This window comes from Pan paniscus, chromosome 11 (assembly GCF_029289425.2).
Source record: "Pan paniscus chromosome 11, NHGRI_mPanPan1-v2.0_pri, whole genome shotgun sequence".
NCBI classification, from domain to species: domain Eukaryota; kingdom Metazoa; phylum Chordata; class Mammalia; order Primates; family Hominidae; genus Pan; species Pan paniscus.
In genome coordinates, this window is record NC_073260.2 from 39595600 (window position 1) to 39610504 (window position 14905).

Below are 14905 nucleotides of genomic sequence, written 5' to 3' on the forward strand. Positions count from 1 at the left end.
ACATCCATGTTCACAGCAATATTATTCATAATAGTCAAGAGGTGGAAGCAACCCAAATGCCCATTGATGGATTAATGGGTAAACAAAATGTGGTATGTAAATACCATGGAATATTATTTAGCCTTAAAAAGGAAGGAAATTCTGGCACATAATACAACATGGATGGACCTGAGGACATTATGCTAAGTGAAATAAGCCAGTTACAAAAATACAAATACTGTATGGCTTTACTTACATGAGTAGTCAAATGTATAGAGACAGAAGGTAGGATGGTGGTTGCCAGGGGCTGCAGAAGGGGAAATGGGGAGTTGTTTAATGGGTATAGAGTTTCAGTTTTACAAGATGAAAAAGAGTTCTCGAAATTGCTTGCTCAACAATGTACTTAACACTCCTGAACTGTACACTTAAAAACAGTTAGGATGGTAGATTTTATGTGTATTTTACCACAATTTAAAGTCAGAAATTAGTTGCTTGTGTTTATCTTTGCATTTAACCTGTAGGAATTCAACCATAGGCAAGTGCCCCTTTATTTAGCTTTGTTCTTCCTGGTCCCCTCCCCATTCAAACCACACCTTTGTCCTTATTGTCCCTCGAGGAGGGGCTTAACCCTGTCCTCTTATTTATTTTTTATTGTAGCCAAGCACTTACTTTTGTTTTTTATTGATAAGAGCACCTATATTTGAATTTATGTCAGATGGCACTCCACTATAGCTGTCATTCTTTTCTTACTAATCATAGTTTGTGGTTGAGTAATGAAGGTCCTGTTGAGAAGCGGGAGGAAGTGTTTGGCTCCTAAACCAAACACTTGCATAAAGTATTGTCTGTGACATCTAAGTACTGTGTCTGCACAGTACACAGATAATATATTTATAATTTAATGCTGAACAATATTCCGCTGTATTTATATACCACATTTTGTTTATCCATTCATCTGTACTTAGATGTCACAGACAATACTTTATGCATGAACTGATGCAGTCATGAGAACTCCCACATTTTTGAGCCGTCAACACCCAAAAAGCATATTTGCACTAACTCAGAACACATGATGTTTTGGGTAGAGTTGAATAAAAGTTGCATTTGTATTACCCACAAAGAAGGGGTTTCTAAGTAATGTAGTAGTGATGGCTTAAACAAAAAGGCAGAGAGCACTCATCCATCTTTGAGAACTGTAACCTTGATTCTTGGAAATGTTGGTTCACAAACCGTATCATATTGTCTTGATATAGAAATGAATCTTTCTTACCTCTAAAGAATACTTTTAGCCAACAAATTTTAGCTCTATTTACATTATATACAGTTGAAAGAAAAATAGGAGTTTCACACACTGTGCATGTTTGTATCTCCTCAAAGCACTCGGCAGTGGTTTGCCCCTAGGAAGCAGTCAATAAATGGTTATTGAATTTAGAATGTCCTTCTTTCCAATCAGTAAGGTTTAATATATATCCAATTCAGAAATCCTATTAATTTTTCAGCATTACTAAGCCTTTAAAAAATCAATTTTGGGGATGTGCTTAAGAGTTCACAGCAAATACTATTACATAATAATTAAGAGAAAACTGTTAAATGAAGCAGGCTTATTCAATACACCAGTAGCCATTGATAAAATGTAATTTAATCATTTAAATTTACATTGTTAATGTACAAGAGCATTTCTTTCAAACCACAGGTTAACACACACTAAAGAGCAATGCTGTTAGAGGAGCAGAGAAACTTTGGAAAACTCTGCTGTCTGAAATAAAAGCAAGGCACTCTCCATTAACAGCTGGTGGCTTCCTGATTTCCGCCCACAGAAGGCATGTTCACACTGAGAGAGCTCTCCCGCCAAGGGGAGGAATCACCTGCTTTAATACATGTTGTTCTCTTCTGTGCTAGTGTGGTCATCCACTCTGTATAAACTTATGTGCAACATTAAGACAAAAAAAAGGGAGTTGAGTTGATAGATGACTTGGGAGGCTCTCATAGTTGTAATAACTATGGAAGACAGAAGAACATGCTATCATCTTTATTTTTAGCACTCATATCTGGACCTATTACTAAAAAAGCTTCTTCATTCCTTCCAACCACTAGATTATAATGGCTAAAAAGTCTTTTCCTTAAATCTGATGGGTGTAAAAATAAAAAGTAACAGCATTTCTCTAGGGCTCTGTTTTTGTTTTGTTTTGTTCTTCCTTTATAGACACGACAAAAACAAGGATTAACTTTCCAAATACTCATGGTGCACAAGAAGGTTATGTATGCACAGTATTTCTAATTTATTCAAATTCAATTTGAATTTGGTCTGAAGCTATCTTGTATGAAATGTTAGCTTTCCTGATATTTAATAATATTTATTATGTTTGCATATAAGCTCAAAAAATTAATGCAAAAGTATACTTTACTCATGGTTATCTTCAGGTAAATATTAGTGGTTATGTTTAAAAGCCTGATTTTATATAGATGAAGTTGAGAAAAAAAAAGAGTATGGAAAGGTAAATTAGGTCTTAGTCTTGATTCTGTTACTAGCTGTTTGACCTTGAGTAACTCTTCACCCTTCAATGGGCCCCAGTTTGCTCCTCTATGAATTTTAAGGGGTTGGACTAGTTGACAGACCAGGCCCCTTCCAAGTCTAACATTTCAAAATCCTAACATTCCAGGTTCTATCATCTTGATATATAAAAATAACAATCTTTCATAAAAGCACACATAAACATAACACATAATCAAATATTAGAATGACTCTTGGAAAAAAACATATGATTTCCTATCTGGGTTATACTTTGCAGCAATTAGGCAATTCATTTGGCATTTGTTTGATTGTATAATTTAATGACAATATAAACAGCATAGTTTTGTTATTTTCCTTTAAAAAGACTAAAGCAAAAATGATTTAAAGCTAACAAAAACTACTGTGACATCAGTTTGACATTCAAAGTTTGTTTCTTAGCAAAATGGCCAAAGATATTTTGACTTGATACAGAGTATATAATATAAAGACTTTTAGACCTAAAAATCTTCAAACATTATTCGAATTTAGCAAAACATAAGCAAAATTTTAATATCAAAGTGCTAAACAGTACTGCCTTAAAAGTCACTGCAAATGAACCATAAAATAACGGCATGGGAAGTGACATTTATTGTACAAATGGTTAATAAAAAGACACATTATAAATATATATATGTAACCTGCTATATTTATATATATATATATATTTGCTTATTTAATTTCTAATTGGTGTATCCAAGTCACTGTGAACACCCCATTTAATTACTCTGTAACTCAGCTTCCAGGAGCTGGTGGTCTTGCAATAAATACAGGCAAAGCTATTACAATATAACGTGCATACAAATGTTTATACAAATAAGGACACTATGCAACAAATTATCTCATAGTAATATGGCATTAACAGTAGAAACATACAAAAGGGAGTACGAACACGGAATGTTGAAACGCAGCCCACTAATCCTTCCTAGTACTCACACTCATACTATTTTTTAAATCTTTTCTAGTATTCACATTCATACTATTTTTTAAAAAGAAGATTTGCTTGCTCTCCAAAATTGTCTCCTTAACCAATAACAAAAATTAAATTATATCTATAAAAATCCTTATTGTCCCTGGTGCTTACCCTGTATGACCCAGTTCCTGCTGATTTGCATGTTCTTATCTAGGGATCAAATACTCAACTGACTTATGGAGCTTCTGAATGAATATACCAGTCAGTTACTATAACTGAAGCAAGTTTAGGGAACTCTGGTGGGGTTGATAGAACACAACCAAAACAGTTACATGTAATCCAGTTTATAATCTGATCCGCTTTCAGGATAGCTGGACAGTCAGGGCAGGGATCTGGTTCCATCAAGAATGGCCTAAAAGTCTTGGATGGGCCATACCTCAGAAGGGATCGACAGGGAAGGTGAACACAGCCTCTGCTAGGGATATTAACGTGTCATTTGCTAACATGACTGCCTCCTTTTTATTTCCATATAGAATAAAGGAGAGTTAATAAACAAGACTTAGTAAGACAGCACTTTAAAAAATTGCACTTGTTTATGGAAGCAAACAGCCATTATTGTTTTGCCATGTCTGATCTGTAGGTAATCCTCCATCTTTCACCATTTGTTAAAATAAAGGAAGAAGGAAATTAAAAGGAAGTTTCTGCCTTGTTTGCACCACATACGTACCTTTGATACAGGAAGCATATTTTCAAGGGACCAATCTTTAAGACACATCCTACCCTGGCGAACAACCCTTGGCTGTTCTTGTTTTTAAATACAAAGCAACTATAATTGGATTCCCCAGAAAGAGTTTTAAAACAGTTATATTATCCTTTTTTTTTCCTGCTGGGATAGCATTGTCCAAAAGTGCTTTGTTAGCAATTTCTTAGAAAACCCTCATGAACTATAACCCCCTCCCACCCCATCCCCCAATGCCTAAATATAAAACACAACCCCAACACAATACTCTGCAAGTTTTCTGGCTTTAGGTTGTAAGGAAAAGAGCCAGAAAAAAAAGAAAGTCTTTGCTTTCTATAGGAGCTGCTTTTCCTCTTAAGGAAGGACAGGAAATGATAGGTTTCCAAACCTATCCCTTTGCTGCGTAGCAAGCAGGTGCTAGGAGAGGAGGCAGCTCACTGCTCCACTGCTCCTGATTAGAAAGGTAGGGTGTCCAGGAAGAGCTTGTCAATGATGGAAGGTGGAGACACCAAGTCTTCCAGCTTCAGGTAGAAGATGCGCTGGAGGCCCAGGGTGCAGATCTTCCTCAGTTCTACCAGGGCACCCCGGACCTTGGACTCGGTGGGCTCCAGAGCCTGTCCCTTACTCTGGTGGTCTTTTAAACTGCTTGTGATCTTGTTGCATAGCTCTTCGACTCTCTTTGGTTCTTTTAACCCATGTCTTTCTGCAGAGGGATAGAGAAGGGCAAGAAGTTTAGGAGGCAAATACATCTTAAGACACTTTGAATCCCTAATTGAGGTCTGTGTCTCATTCTGCCAGTTTGGATAGCTTCTTTGCAATCAAAGTGCCCTCCCTGTTAGAGATAGCTCATGGCCTTTGGTATGAAGCAACACCAAGGTTTGAATCCCAGTCCCAACACTTACTTGCTGTATGCCCTAGAGTAAGTCTCTTTACTTCTGAGCACCCATTTCCTTATGAGATGAAGAAAATGATCATACCAAATTCAGGGTTTCTGGGATGGCCAGCTTAGGTAAGTAACACAAGGGAAGCACAGTTCCTGGCACACAGCCACATGGAATGAATGGCAGGGTGGTTATTATTTTGCATACATTATCCTACTAAACTCTCACAAAGCCTTGTCAGTAGGCAACTATTTTTCAGAGTGACACAGAAACACATCCAGGAAAATGAATTAATGTTTCTATCTTGACAGACTCATTTAAGGGAGGTGGGGAGGCTGTAACTTCCATTTGCTAATGCAAGGGCTGCTCGAAAAGACCCAACACAGCAAAGTGCATTCCTGTGTTTTCATGCTAACCAGCACTGAGAAGAATTCAGCTTTTCTTTTCCTTGTTTTGTTCCCCCCCCCCACTTGAAACCCCTGTTGACCTACACCTGGCACTCTGTACAAAATACACCTGTCCTCCTGCTGTGGAGATGGAAAAGCCAAAGAGAAGGGGAGGAAGCCCAGAAGGATGTGGTGCAGGCATGTTATAATGTATTAAGACACAAATACCAGTATCTTATATTTTACAAAACAATATATAAAATGATCTCCATGTTAAATACTATGATCTATTTTATGTATAAGGTTAAATTAATTTCCCAAAGTCACTCAGCTGCTAAAAGCTAGGATTAGAACCCAGTTTTCTGAGGCAAATACTGGTCTCTTGTTCCAAAGCAATGAGAAGGGAGCCTGACATCCACAACAAATCACTATGCTTTTCCTCAACATTTAGACTTCAGAGCCTCATTTCTCTCTCTCTCTCTTTTTTTTTTTTTTTTTTTTGAGACAGAGTCTTACTCTGTTGCCTAGGCTGGGGTGCAGTGGTGCGATCTTGGCTCATTGCTCCCCCACTTCCTCCACCCCGATTCAAGCGATCCTCCTGCCTCACCCTCCCGAGTAGCTGAGACTACAGGTGTGCACCACCATGCCCAGCTAATTTTTTGTATTTTCAGTAGAGATGGGGTTTCACCATATTGGCCAGGATGGTCTCGAACTCCTGACCTCAAGTAATCCTCCCATCTTGGCCTCCCAAAGTGTTGGGATTACAGGCATGAGCCACTGTGCCTGGCCTCAGAGCCTCATTTCTAAGGGAAGAGCTTGGCCTCTGTTATCTCGAAGTTTTCTTCTCTCAGTACATTTACATGTAAAATCATAATTCTTGAGAGATGGAAGACATCCTTCTAATGGGAAATCAAGCAATAGTTTCTAATTTTTACGAAATTAATTTTTCTTTTTTTTTTTGAGTCATGGTCTTGCTCTCTTGCCTGGGCTGCAGTGCAGTGGTGCAGTCATGGTTCACTGTAGCCTGGAACTCCTGGGCTTAAGTGATCCTCCTGCCTCAGCCTCCCAAGTAGCTAGGTCTATAGGCATGCACCACCATACCTGGTTGATTTTTAAATTATTTTTTGTAGAGGCAGGGCCTCACTATGTTGCCCAGGCTGGTCTTGAACTCTTGGGCTCAAGTGATCCTCCTGCCTCAGTTTCCCAAAGCACTGAAATTACAGGCATGAGCTACCGTGCCTGGCTCTAAATTAATTTTTTAAGTTGGGGGCATTTTTGTTAGAAAAGTGATTTCCTTGAAGCAAAAGCCAATAAGAAAAATGAAGAACTATCCAGACACTTTTTTCTTGTCCCAAATAAGAGGCCTGGGAACCAGAAAATTTGCATTATCCTCAGTTTGGCTAGTTGTGTATGATTTGGGGAAGTTCCTCCCACTTTGGGGCCCTGTAAAAGGAGACGGTTGAACTTCATTATCTGTAAGGTCCCAAAGCTCTGATGTGTCCTCCTTCCTTCCTTCCCTCCCTCCCTCCCTCCCTCCCTTCCTTCCTTCCTTCCTTCCTTGACAGAGTCTCACTCTGTCACTCAGGCTGTGCAGTGGTGAAATCTCAGCTCACTGCAACATTCCCGGTTTCAAAAGATCCTCCTGCCTCAGCATCCCAAGTAGCTGGGATTGCAAGTGTGTGCCACCACACCTGGCTAATTTTTGTATTTTTAGTAGAGACAGGGTTTCACTATATCAGCCAGGCTGGCCTCAAGTGAGCCACCCACCTTGGCCTCCCAAAGTGCTGGGATTACAGGCATGCACCACTGCACCTGGCCTGATATGTTATAATGATATTAAAATATAACCATGAAGATTGCCAGCGGGATCTCCATGGACTGTAAGTTGCAGGCATCTTGTCTCAATGCAATATGCTATAAAGAGATGGGCACTGGCCCTGGAGTTAGACAGACCTAGGTTCTAGTTCTGGTTCTGTCATTTACTAGCTGGGTGACCTAATTTCTCTAAGGCTCAATGTCTTCACAGGAAAATCGGAATTATTGAGTGGCAGATACACAGCCTTTGCTGTTATTATTCCTGTGTGTCTTCAATGTTATGTAATAAATTAAAAGAAAAAGTACAATGATAATAAAACCCAACTCCATGGATTGTTGTGGCTCAATTAAGATAATGTTATGGAAAAGTGGTCTGTCAGCTGTAGAGTGCTATACACATGGAATAATCAGAACCAAAGACAATGCTTGCCAGTGGGCAAGTGGCTGGTAACTACAAGGTCTAACAAAAAGCAATTCGTGGCCTAATTTCCAAGCTTTGCAGTGCATCATTTTGCTTTCCCTGAGAAACTATTAGCTAATCAGCCCAGGTGCAGACCTGTCTCCTACGGCTTATCATTACTAAATACACAGGCTCCATGTTTCAGTCTCAGAAGAGACTGTTGTGAATTTTAAGAGAATGAATTTTAAGAGAATCCTGCATGCAGTGGTGTTCTGCCTAAAGTTTTATTTTCTCCCCAAAACAAAAGAACAGGCTGTAAATTTGGCAGTAAATTTCAAGAGCTATAAATCGTTCATAGCCTCTGACCAAGTAATCCCACTCTTGGGAATTTATCCAAAGGAAACATTTAACAGAAGAATAAAACTGTATACATGGAGACATTTGGTTCAGCATTATCTATTACCAAGACAAAACAAAACAAAAGCAAACAAACAAAAAACTGGAAAAAGGCAAAGGGCTGAAGAATAGGGGAACTGTTAAGTAAATAATGGTATATGGAAGGGAAGAATCTGAAGACATCAAACAGAACAAATATGAAGGCCATGAAGCAAAATTAAAAAAAAAAAACGTTTACAACATTAAATAAAGAGTAGAATATTAAATACTAAAGCTGTGATTCCATCTATGCAAAAATTATTTCTTCATATAGAGAAGGGTGAAAGAAAATATAAACGTGAAAATACCTATGGGGTTTTGGGATAAATTTTCCTTCCTTTTAAAATGTCCAGGTTGTGCTCTTTGTATAATAATGTTAAAATAGAACGAGATGGATTTCGTCCTTTGTGAAGCCCTTGAGTGCTATAACATGATCAAACATCACCTTGCTGATACTAAATTGAATTAATAATGAAAAATATTCAATTATATTCATAACCTAGGGAGAGACGCCTTTCTCAGAATAAATACCAGTCCATTGATTTAAGCTTTCCCTTCCTTTCAGTGTCTCATGTCTTACATAACATTCAAGATCTCATATTCATCATCAGGATACAGGAACTGAGTAATGTGTTGGCTGGATTTGGGGAGGGAGCTGATTGTGGAACCTTGTAACCAGACTTTCTCATGGCCAAACTCACAGAAGGTGCTGCAGAGTTTTCCCTGCTCTCCAACCAGTTGCGACTGCTCAATAACTATGGCAACCATTATTTATTCAGTGAATTCAAGTGGAGATCGATACCTCCTGCCAGCTGGATCAACTCTAGGCCGGGAATTCCTTGAGGAATTCAGAGACACTCCTGTTAGAAGCCAAAGGCACCTCAACCCTCTTTGTTGTTTTGAACAGCCACTGGATTTGTAGCTTCTTTACTTTTTCAAAAGGGCTGAGATAATATTCAGTCTCCATACAAACTACTGCCAGCAGCCAGGAAGATTTTCAAATCACTAGGGAGTCACTAAGTGTCTGGGTCCTTCCCTAGTAATTTGAAATCCCTTAAAACCTAATCACTGACATTTTAGTTAAAGGGATCTCCTTTCTTCTTGTAGCTTGGTAAACATGGCTACGGAGCTAATATACAGAGTTCATAAATTCGGGGGGAAATCAGGCATTTGGACTATCCCCCTTCCTAGAGAATTATACACAGCAGATTTTAGTTTAAGGTCTTTGTCCACCATTAAACAAAACAAGCTTCTTAATATTTCTTGCATTTTGATCTATATAATTTTCATAGAATGCTTTAGTATTTTAACTCTGGCATTACATATTCAAAACTTTGATATATAACATACAGAAATGGTTAAGTAATAGACTTATGTGTCATAATCATTGTATATATAGATTGGAAAGGGTTTGAGTTATTTAGTTCAAATTCCTATCTGAGACAAGAATCTCTACTACAAGCTACCATAAAGAGAGTGTCAGGTAGTGGCTGGACTGGGAGTTAACTATATTACGCCATAATAGCACATATATATTTAATAGCACTTTATACAACACTCTTTTACTTAGATTATTTTATCTCACTCTCACAACAATCCTGTGAATTAGGCAGGACAAAGATTATCTTTAAGTAATAGGTATGGAAGGTAAGGCTCAATTAAGTGACTTGCCCATAGTCAAAATTAGCACGGGGCTATTTTCTTTCACTCTAAGTCCAGAGATATTTCTCTTATAACAAGATGCCTTCCATCTCTGGACATCTTTAATTGTTAGAAAGTTTCTCCTCGTCCTGAGATGAACTAGCTTTTCTATAACTCTCTCCTATTTTCTGTGCACCAAATTAACTAACTACTTCTTTCAACAAATATTTATTGAACACCTATTCTGTGGCAAGCAATGTTATAACCACTGGGGTTAGAGATGCGACAGATAGATCACACTCCTAATCTTTGTGTGGTATGAACATCTAAAGACACCGTTGGATTTCTGTGCATTTTGGCTATCCAGGCCTAGACGTCTCTGCTTAGAGCAAGAGGGAGGGGTTGCGAGGTAGGTGGAACCAGGGAAGAAGGAGTCAGGGGGAGAGAGTGATGGAGTGAAATAATAGAGCTATATTTAGGTCTGTGCTCATGTTTTCCCATCCTCATCTGGTTAAGATCTACTCATTCGTTGGATCTCAGATCAAATATTTCTTGAAGGAAGCTTCCCTTTTTACCCCTATTCTAGATCATGTTCTCCTCTGGCATTCTAATCTATCCCTTTGCAGGACACAACAGTTTTAAATCAGATAGTTATGTGATTTTTTCTCCTCCCATTAACTGTAAGCACCATGGGGGCATGAACTGTATTTGCTCAACATTGTATCTCCAGCACCAAGCCTAGTACATAGGAGACACCCAATAAATATCTGTTAAATGGATACATAGAGGATCAAGAATCTGTGAGAAATGATTATATAAGCACTAAAAGTGTAAGCTGCTAAGAATAAATATACAGGTCGGGAGTTATTAAGAAGCTAACAACAGTAAAGAACTTTACAGACTCTAAAACCTACCACATCAAAGCTTTGGAATTAGATTTCCTGGCTGTAGACCTGAACTCTACCACTTATTTATTTATTTATTTATTTATTTATTTATTTATTTATTTATTTGTGAGACAGAGTCTTGCTCTGTCGCCAGGTTGGAGTTCAGTGATGCAATCTCGGCTCACTGCAACCTTCGCCTCCTGGGTTCAAGTGATTCTCCTGTTTGGCCTCCCAAGGCCCAGCTAATTTTTGTATTTTTAGTAGAGAAGGGGTTTCACCATGTTGGCCAGGATGGTGTCCATCTCTTGACCTTGTGATCCGCCCGCCTTGGCCTCCCAAAGTGCTAGGATTACAGGTGTGAGCCACCACCCCTGGCCTCGACCACTTATTAACTGGGTGACTTTGGGTCTGTTTCCACATTTGTAAAATGGTGCTAATAATGGTAGCTGCCTTATGGGTTGTTATGAGAAGTAAACGAGTTAATACATGTCAAGTATTTGGAACCATGCCTAGCATATAGTGAGCACTTAGTGAATATTTGCAAGTATCCTCTCTATCTAAAACTCAAGCCATTACCTTCCCCTTCAAATCAGCCACTTCTCTAAGCTTGTCTATTAATGATATTACAGCCTTTCACATCACTCTTATAATCATCTCTAACAATTTCTTCCCCCCGAGCCATCATATTTAATCCATTGCAAGAACTTCCGTTATTATCTCTGTGATGTTCCTTGCATTTATATCTCCCTCTGAATACCCATGGCCTCTGGACGAGGATCTTCAATATCTTTGCTATCTAGATTATTTTAATAGCTCTTGACTGATCTCCATGCTTCCTGTATCTGCTGTAATCTATTTCAGGTACTTCCAAGTTTATTTATTAAGCAACATTAAACAAAATAACACATGTAAAGCCCTTGGCACAATGCCTGGCACTGAGTATTTTTAAATGGTAGCTATTAATTTCATGGATTCCTAATTACCAATAGGTTCCCTTATTCCTAGATACTTAAGGTGTGGTCCCCAGACCAGCAGCATCAGCATCACTGGGGAACTTGCTGGAAATGCAGAATCCGTTTAGGCAGGCCCTGCCCCAGACCTACCTAACCAGAATCTGCAATGCAACAAGATGCCCAGTGATGTGAATGCTGCAGAAGCTCTGCTCTAGTCAATCCTAGTCCCCATAAGATGCTTGACTGAGTCCACACCTAGTGTTCATCTAGTCTCTGTAACCCTCATTCCCCAAAGCAGGAACTCACTCCTCAAGGCAGCTTATTCCAATTTCAAATGGTTCTTTCTATGTGAAAGTTTTTCTTACATTGAGCTAAAATTTGCCATCCTATATATCAGGGGTCCCCAATTGGTATTGGTCCATGGCCTGTTAGGAACTGGGCCACACAACAGGAGGTGAGCGGCAGGCAAGCAAGTGAAGCTTCATCTGTATTTACAGCCACTCCCCGTTATTTGCATTACCACCTGAGCTCCGCCTCCTGTCAGATGAGTGGCGGCATTAGATTCTCATAGGAGTGTGAACCCTATTGTGAACTGTGCGTGTGAGGGATCTAGGTTGCACATTCCTTATGAGAATCTAATGCGTGGTGATCTGTCACTGTCTCCCATCACCCCCAGATGGGACTATCTAGTTGCAGGAAAATGAGCTCAGGGTTCCCACCGATTTTACATTATGGTGAGTTATACAATTATTTAATTTTATATTACAATGTAATAATAATAGAAATAAAGTGCGCAATAAATGTAATACGCTTGAATCATCCCGAAACCATTCCTCCGACCCCAGTCCCAGCAAAAATTGTCTTCCATGAAACCAGTCTCTGGTGCCAAAAATGCTGGGGACCGCTGCTATATGTAGTTCCCAGTTCTGCCTCTTGGGCTTATATGAGAAATGTCAAATTCTCTTCCTCATGGCAGGGAGTAGGGGATAAAGAAACGGATGATAGTAACCATCAGGAGCCCCACCAAGGGGAAAAGTAACTCCCCTTTCTGAGCAGGTGTTAGGGCAAAGGCTAACTTGGTGACAACAATGCTGTTCCAGCCAAAGGGGAAGGAAAGGTGGGCCCCTGGAGAGAGAGGTATGTGTAGCTCAAACACAAACAAACAGGACTCCCCACTCGGAGCTCTACCCCTTTCTCTGGGAATTCACCTTATTGCTATCACTCATGTCATACACAACATCCTTTACTGATGGGCAGTCCCAGAGACATTGAGCCCACGCTGGTCAGGAAGCCACAAGTCAAGTCGGCAGTCTGTGTTGAGGCTGATTTAAATGGTACTTTTCAGTCTGACCGTCTTTGATTTGGTAGAGTATGTGTCTGTCTCTCTCTCCAGTGAGACCACAGACTCTTTGAGGGTAAGGGAATGTGTGTCTGGTGCACAGTTGATGCTCAATAAATATTTACTGAATTAATCTGAATCAAAATAAGGCAATCTTCAAGAATTCATACTTTTATCATAACAGTGGTAGGCTAAAAATTATTAATTCAGATTTTTCTAATTTGGGAGACTTTCTGATACTCACAATTGGCCCATTCATTCAATGAATATTTGTCATATGCCAGATACTTGTAAATGCTAAAGTAATTTTAAAGATAAATAAGACTCTCCCTGTCCTTAAGAACCCCACAGTCTAGCTGGTAAAGAAAGACACAAAGAAATTCCCTAACACAATGTGTATATTCAGTTGCAGGGATGCATGAACACTTTTATGGATTCTTAGCAAGACAGCTGGCTCTTCATGGAAGTGTGTAAAACAAATAATATAATAACAGTGAAGGTTTGTCTAATTTTTTTTCTGCATAGTACATATTAGTTCATTCAATTTTTATAAGAAACCTGAAAGTAGACATCTTTAACCCTATGAGAAGGAAGGAAATTGAGATTCAGAGAGGGTAAGGAACTTGTCCAAGATTGCAAAGACAGCACATTTCAGGGTGAAGACCTGAACTCAGATCTCCGGTCTCTAAACCCTCTGGCCTCTCCCCTCTCCCACCATTTTTGTTTTTAACTATTTTGCCCTGCTAAGTTTTACATTTAGTTTTCCTTGCGATGTAGCTGATGGCTTTATCTGATGCAAAAGCAGGGGTAACCAGGTAACCATTTACAGTGAGCAGTGGAGCTCTGGAAAGACAGATGGTGGAGGGTGTGGCGTGGTCAGCCACCTGTCTAGTCCTGCTGTGTCACTGTTTCACTACTTTCTGCCATGGTTCTGCCCTCCTTCCTCCTTCTCAGTCTTAGAGGTCGTGTTTCAATAAGACCAGGAAAAAGACTACAGTCAGATGAGAAAGGAGTCATTTTCTCACCTGAGAGATGACCTGAGTAGGGAAAAGAAAGCCATGGGGAACAACAAAATGGCATTTGAGCACTTGAGATTCCCTCTGCCATCTGGTTCAAAACTATCTTTCCAATCTTATTTCCCCTATTTCTGTACAGGAAAAGCGTTTTGCTCTGAGGTTAGGTCATCACATCAAGCCAGAAGGTAAATATCACATAGAATTAGTTTTATCCCTGAAAATCATTTAACTTTCCCAAAAGCACAAGACATCATCTCACCACTCATCACCAGAGGCAGAGAAACCATGACCTACAGTGGATTCATGCTCACTCCAGGACATACAGTCATCGAATGCAATAGCCTGCACTCTTAATTTTTCTCCTCTTTCTACTTGTATCATATGTGTGATTTTAATATATGCACAATGCAACTCCACTGTAATTGTTTTAACCCTAAACTGTACTGAGGCATTCAACTGCCATGCCCTTGCTGTTCTCTTTCCTTCATCTGGAATGTTCTTTATGTCTTCTCATGTCTAGATGCTACCTCTTTGGGAAGTCATTCATGACCAACACTTCTACCTTCCTTCACCTCAAAAAAGTTAGCAGTAATCTGGACTTACTCTACACTGCATCTGTCCCTTTTCAGGGCCTGAGCACTAATCACTATACATCAAGTTTATATATCATAATCTATGACTTCCTAGTAGACTGCCCACTTCTTGGCAACAGAATGCGTGCCTGGCTCATCTTTGCATCCCAAGAGACTGGTACAATGCTTGGTACATAGTGGGCCCTCGATGCTTATTTAATGAGTGGATATTTATAAAATGGTAATGCCACACTAACTTTCTGTTTGGTGAGGGGGCTTCTTATTTATGAAACATTATTAACTGCAACCAGATATCAACTCATTGGTATCCCACCAGATTCAAAGCACTTGCCTTACTTCAAAGATGCAGCACTGGCAAAGGGCAATGGTTAGGGTAGATAAAC

General features: G+C 39.4%; 1 protein-coding gene and 1 long non-coding RNA gene across 4 annotated transcripts in view; one reads left to right on the plus strand and one right to left on the minus strand.

Moving 5' to 3' along the window:
- Window positions 1–14905, plus strand: part of LOC134728530 (uncharacterized) — a 56415-nt gene that overhangs the window by 38120 nt on the left and 3390 nt on the right. The gene's annotated exons all lie outside the window — the stretch shown is intronic.
- The window catches only part of NR4A3 (nuclear receptor subfamily 4 group A member 3), a 43154-nt gene continuing 29844 nt past the window's right edge, over window positions 1596–14905 (minus strand). For all 3 annotated transcript variants that reach the window (XM_034967874.3, XM_055117813.2, XM_063593947.1), the window contains one exon: window positions 1596–4879. In XM_034967874.3, the coding sequence (XP_034823765.1) occupies window positions 4632–4879 (248 nt within the window). In that variant the 3' untranslated portion in view covers window positions 1596–4631. The remainder of the gene's footprint in view (window positions 4880–14905) is intronic.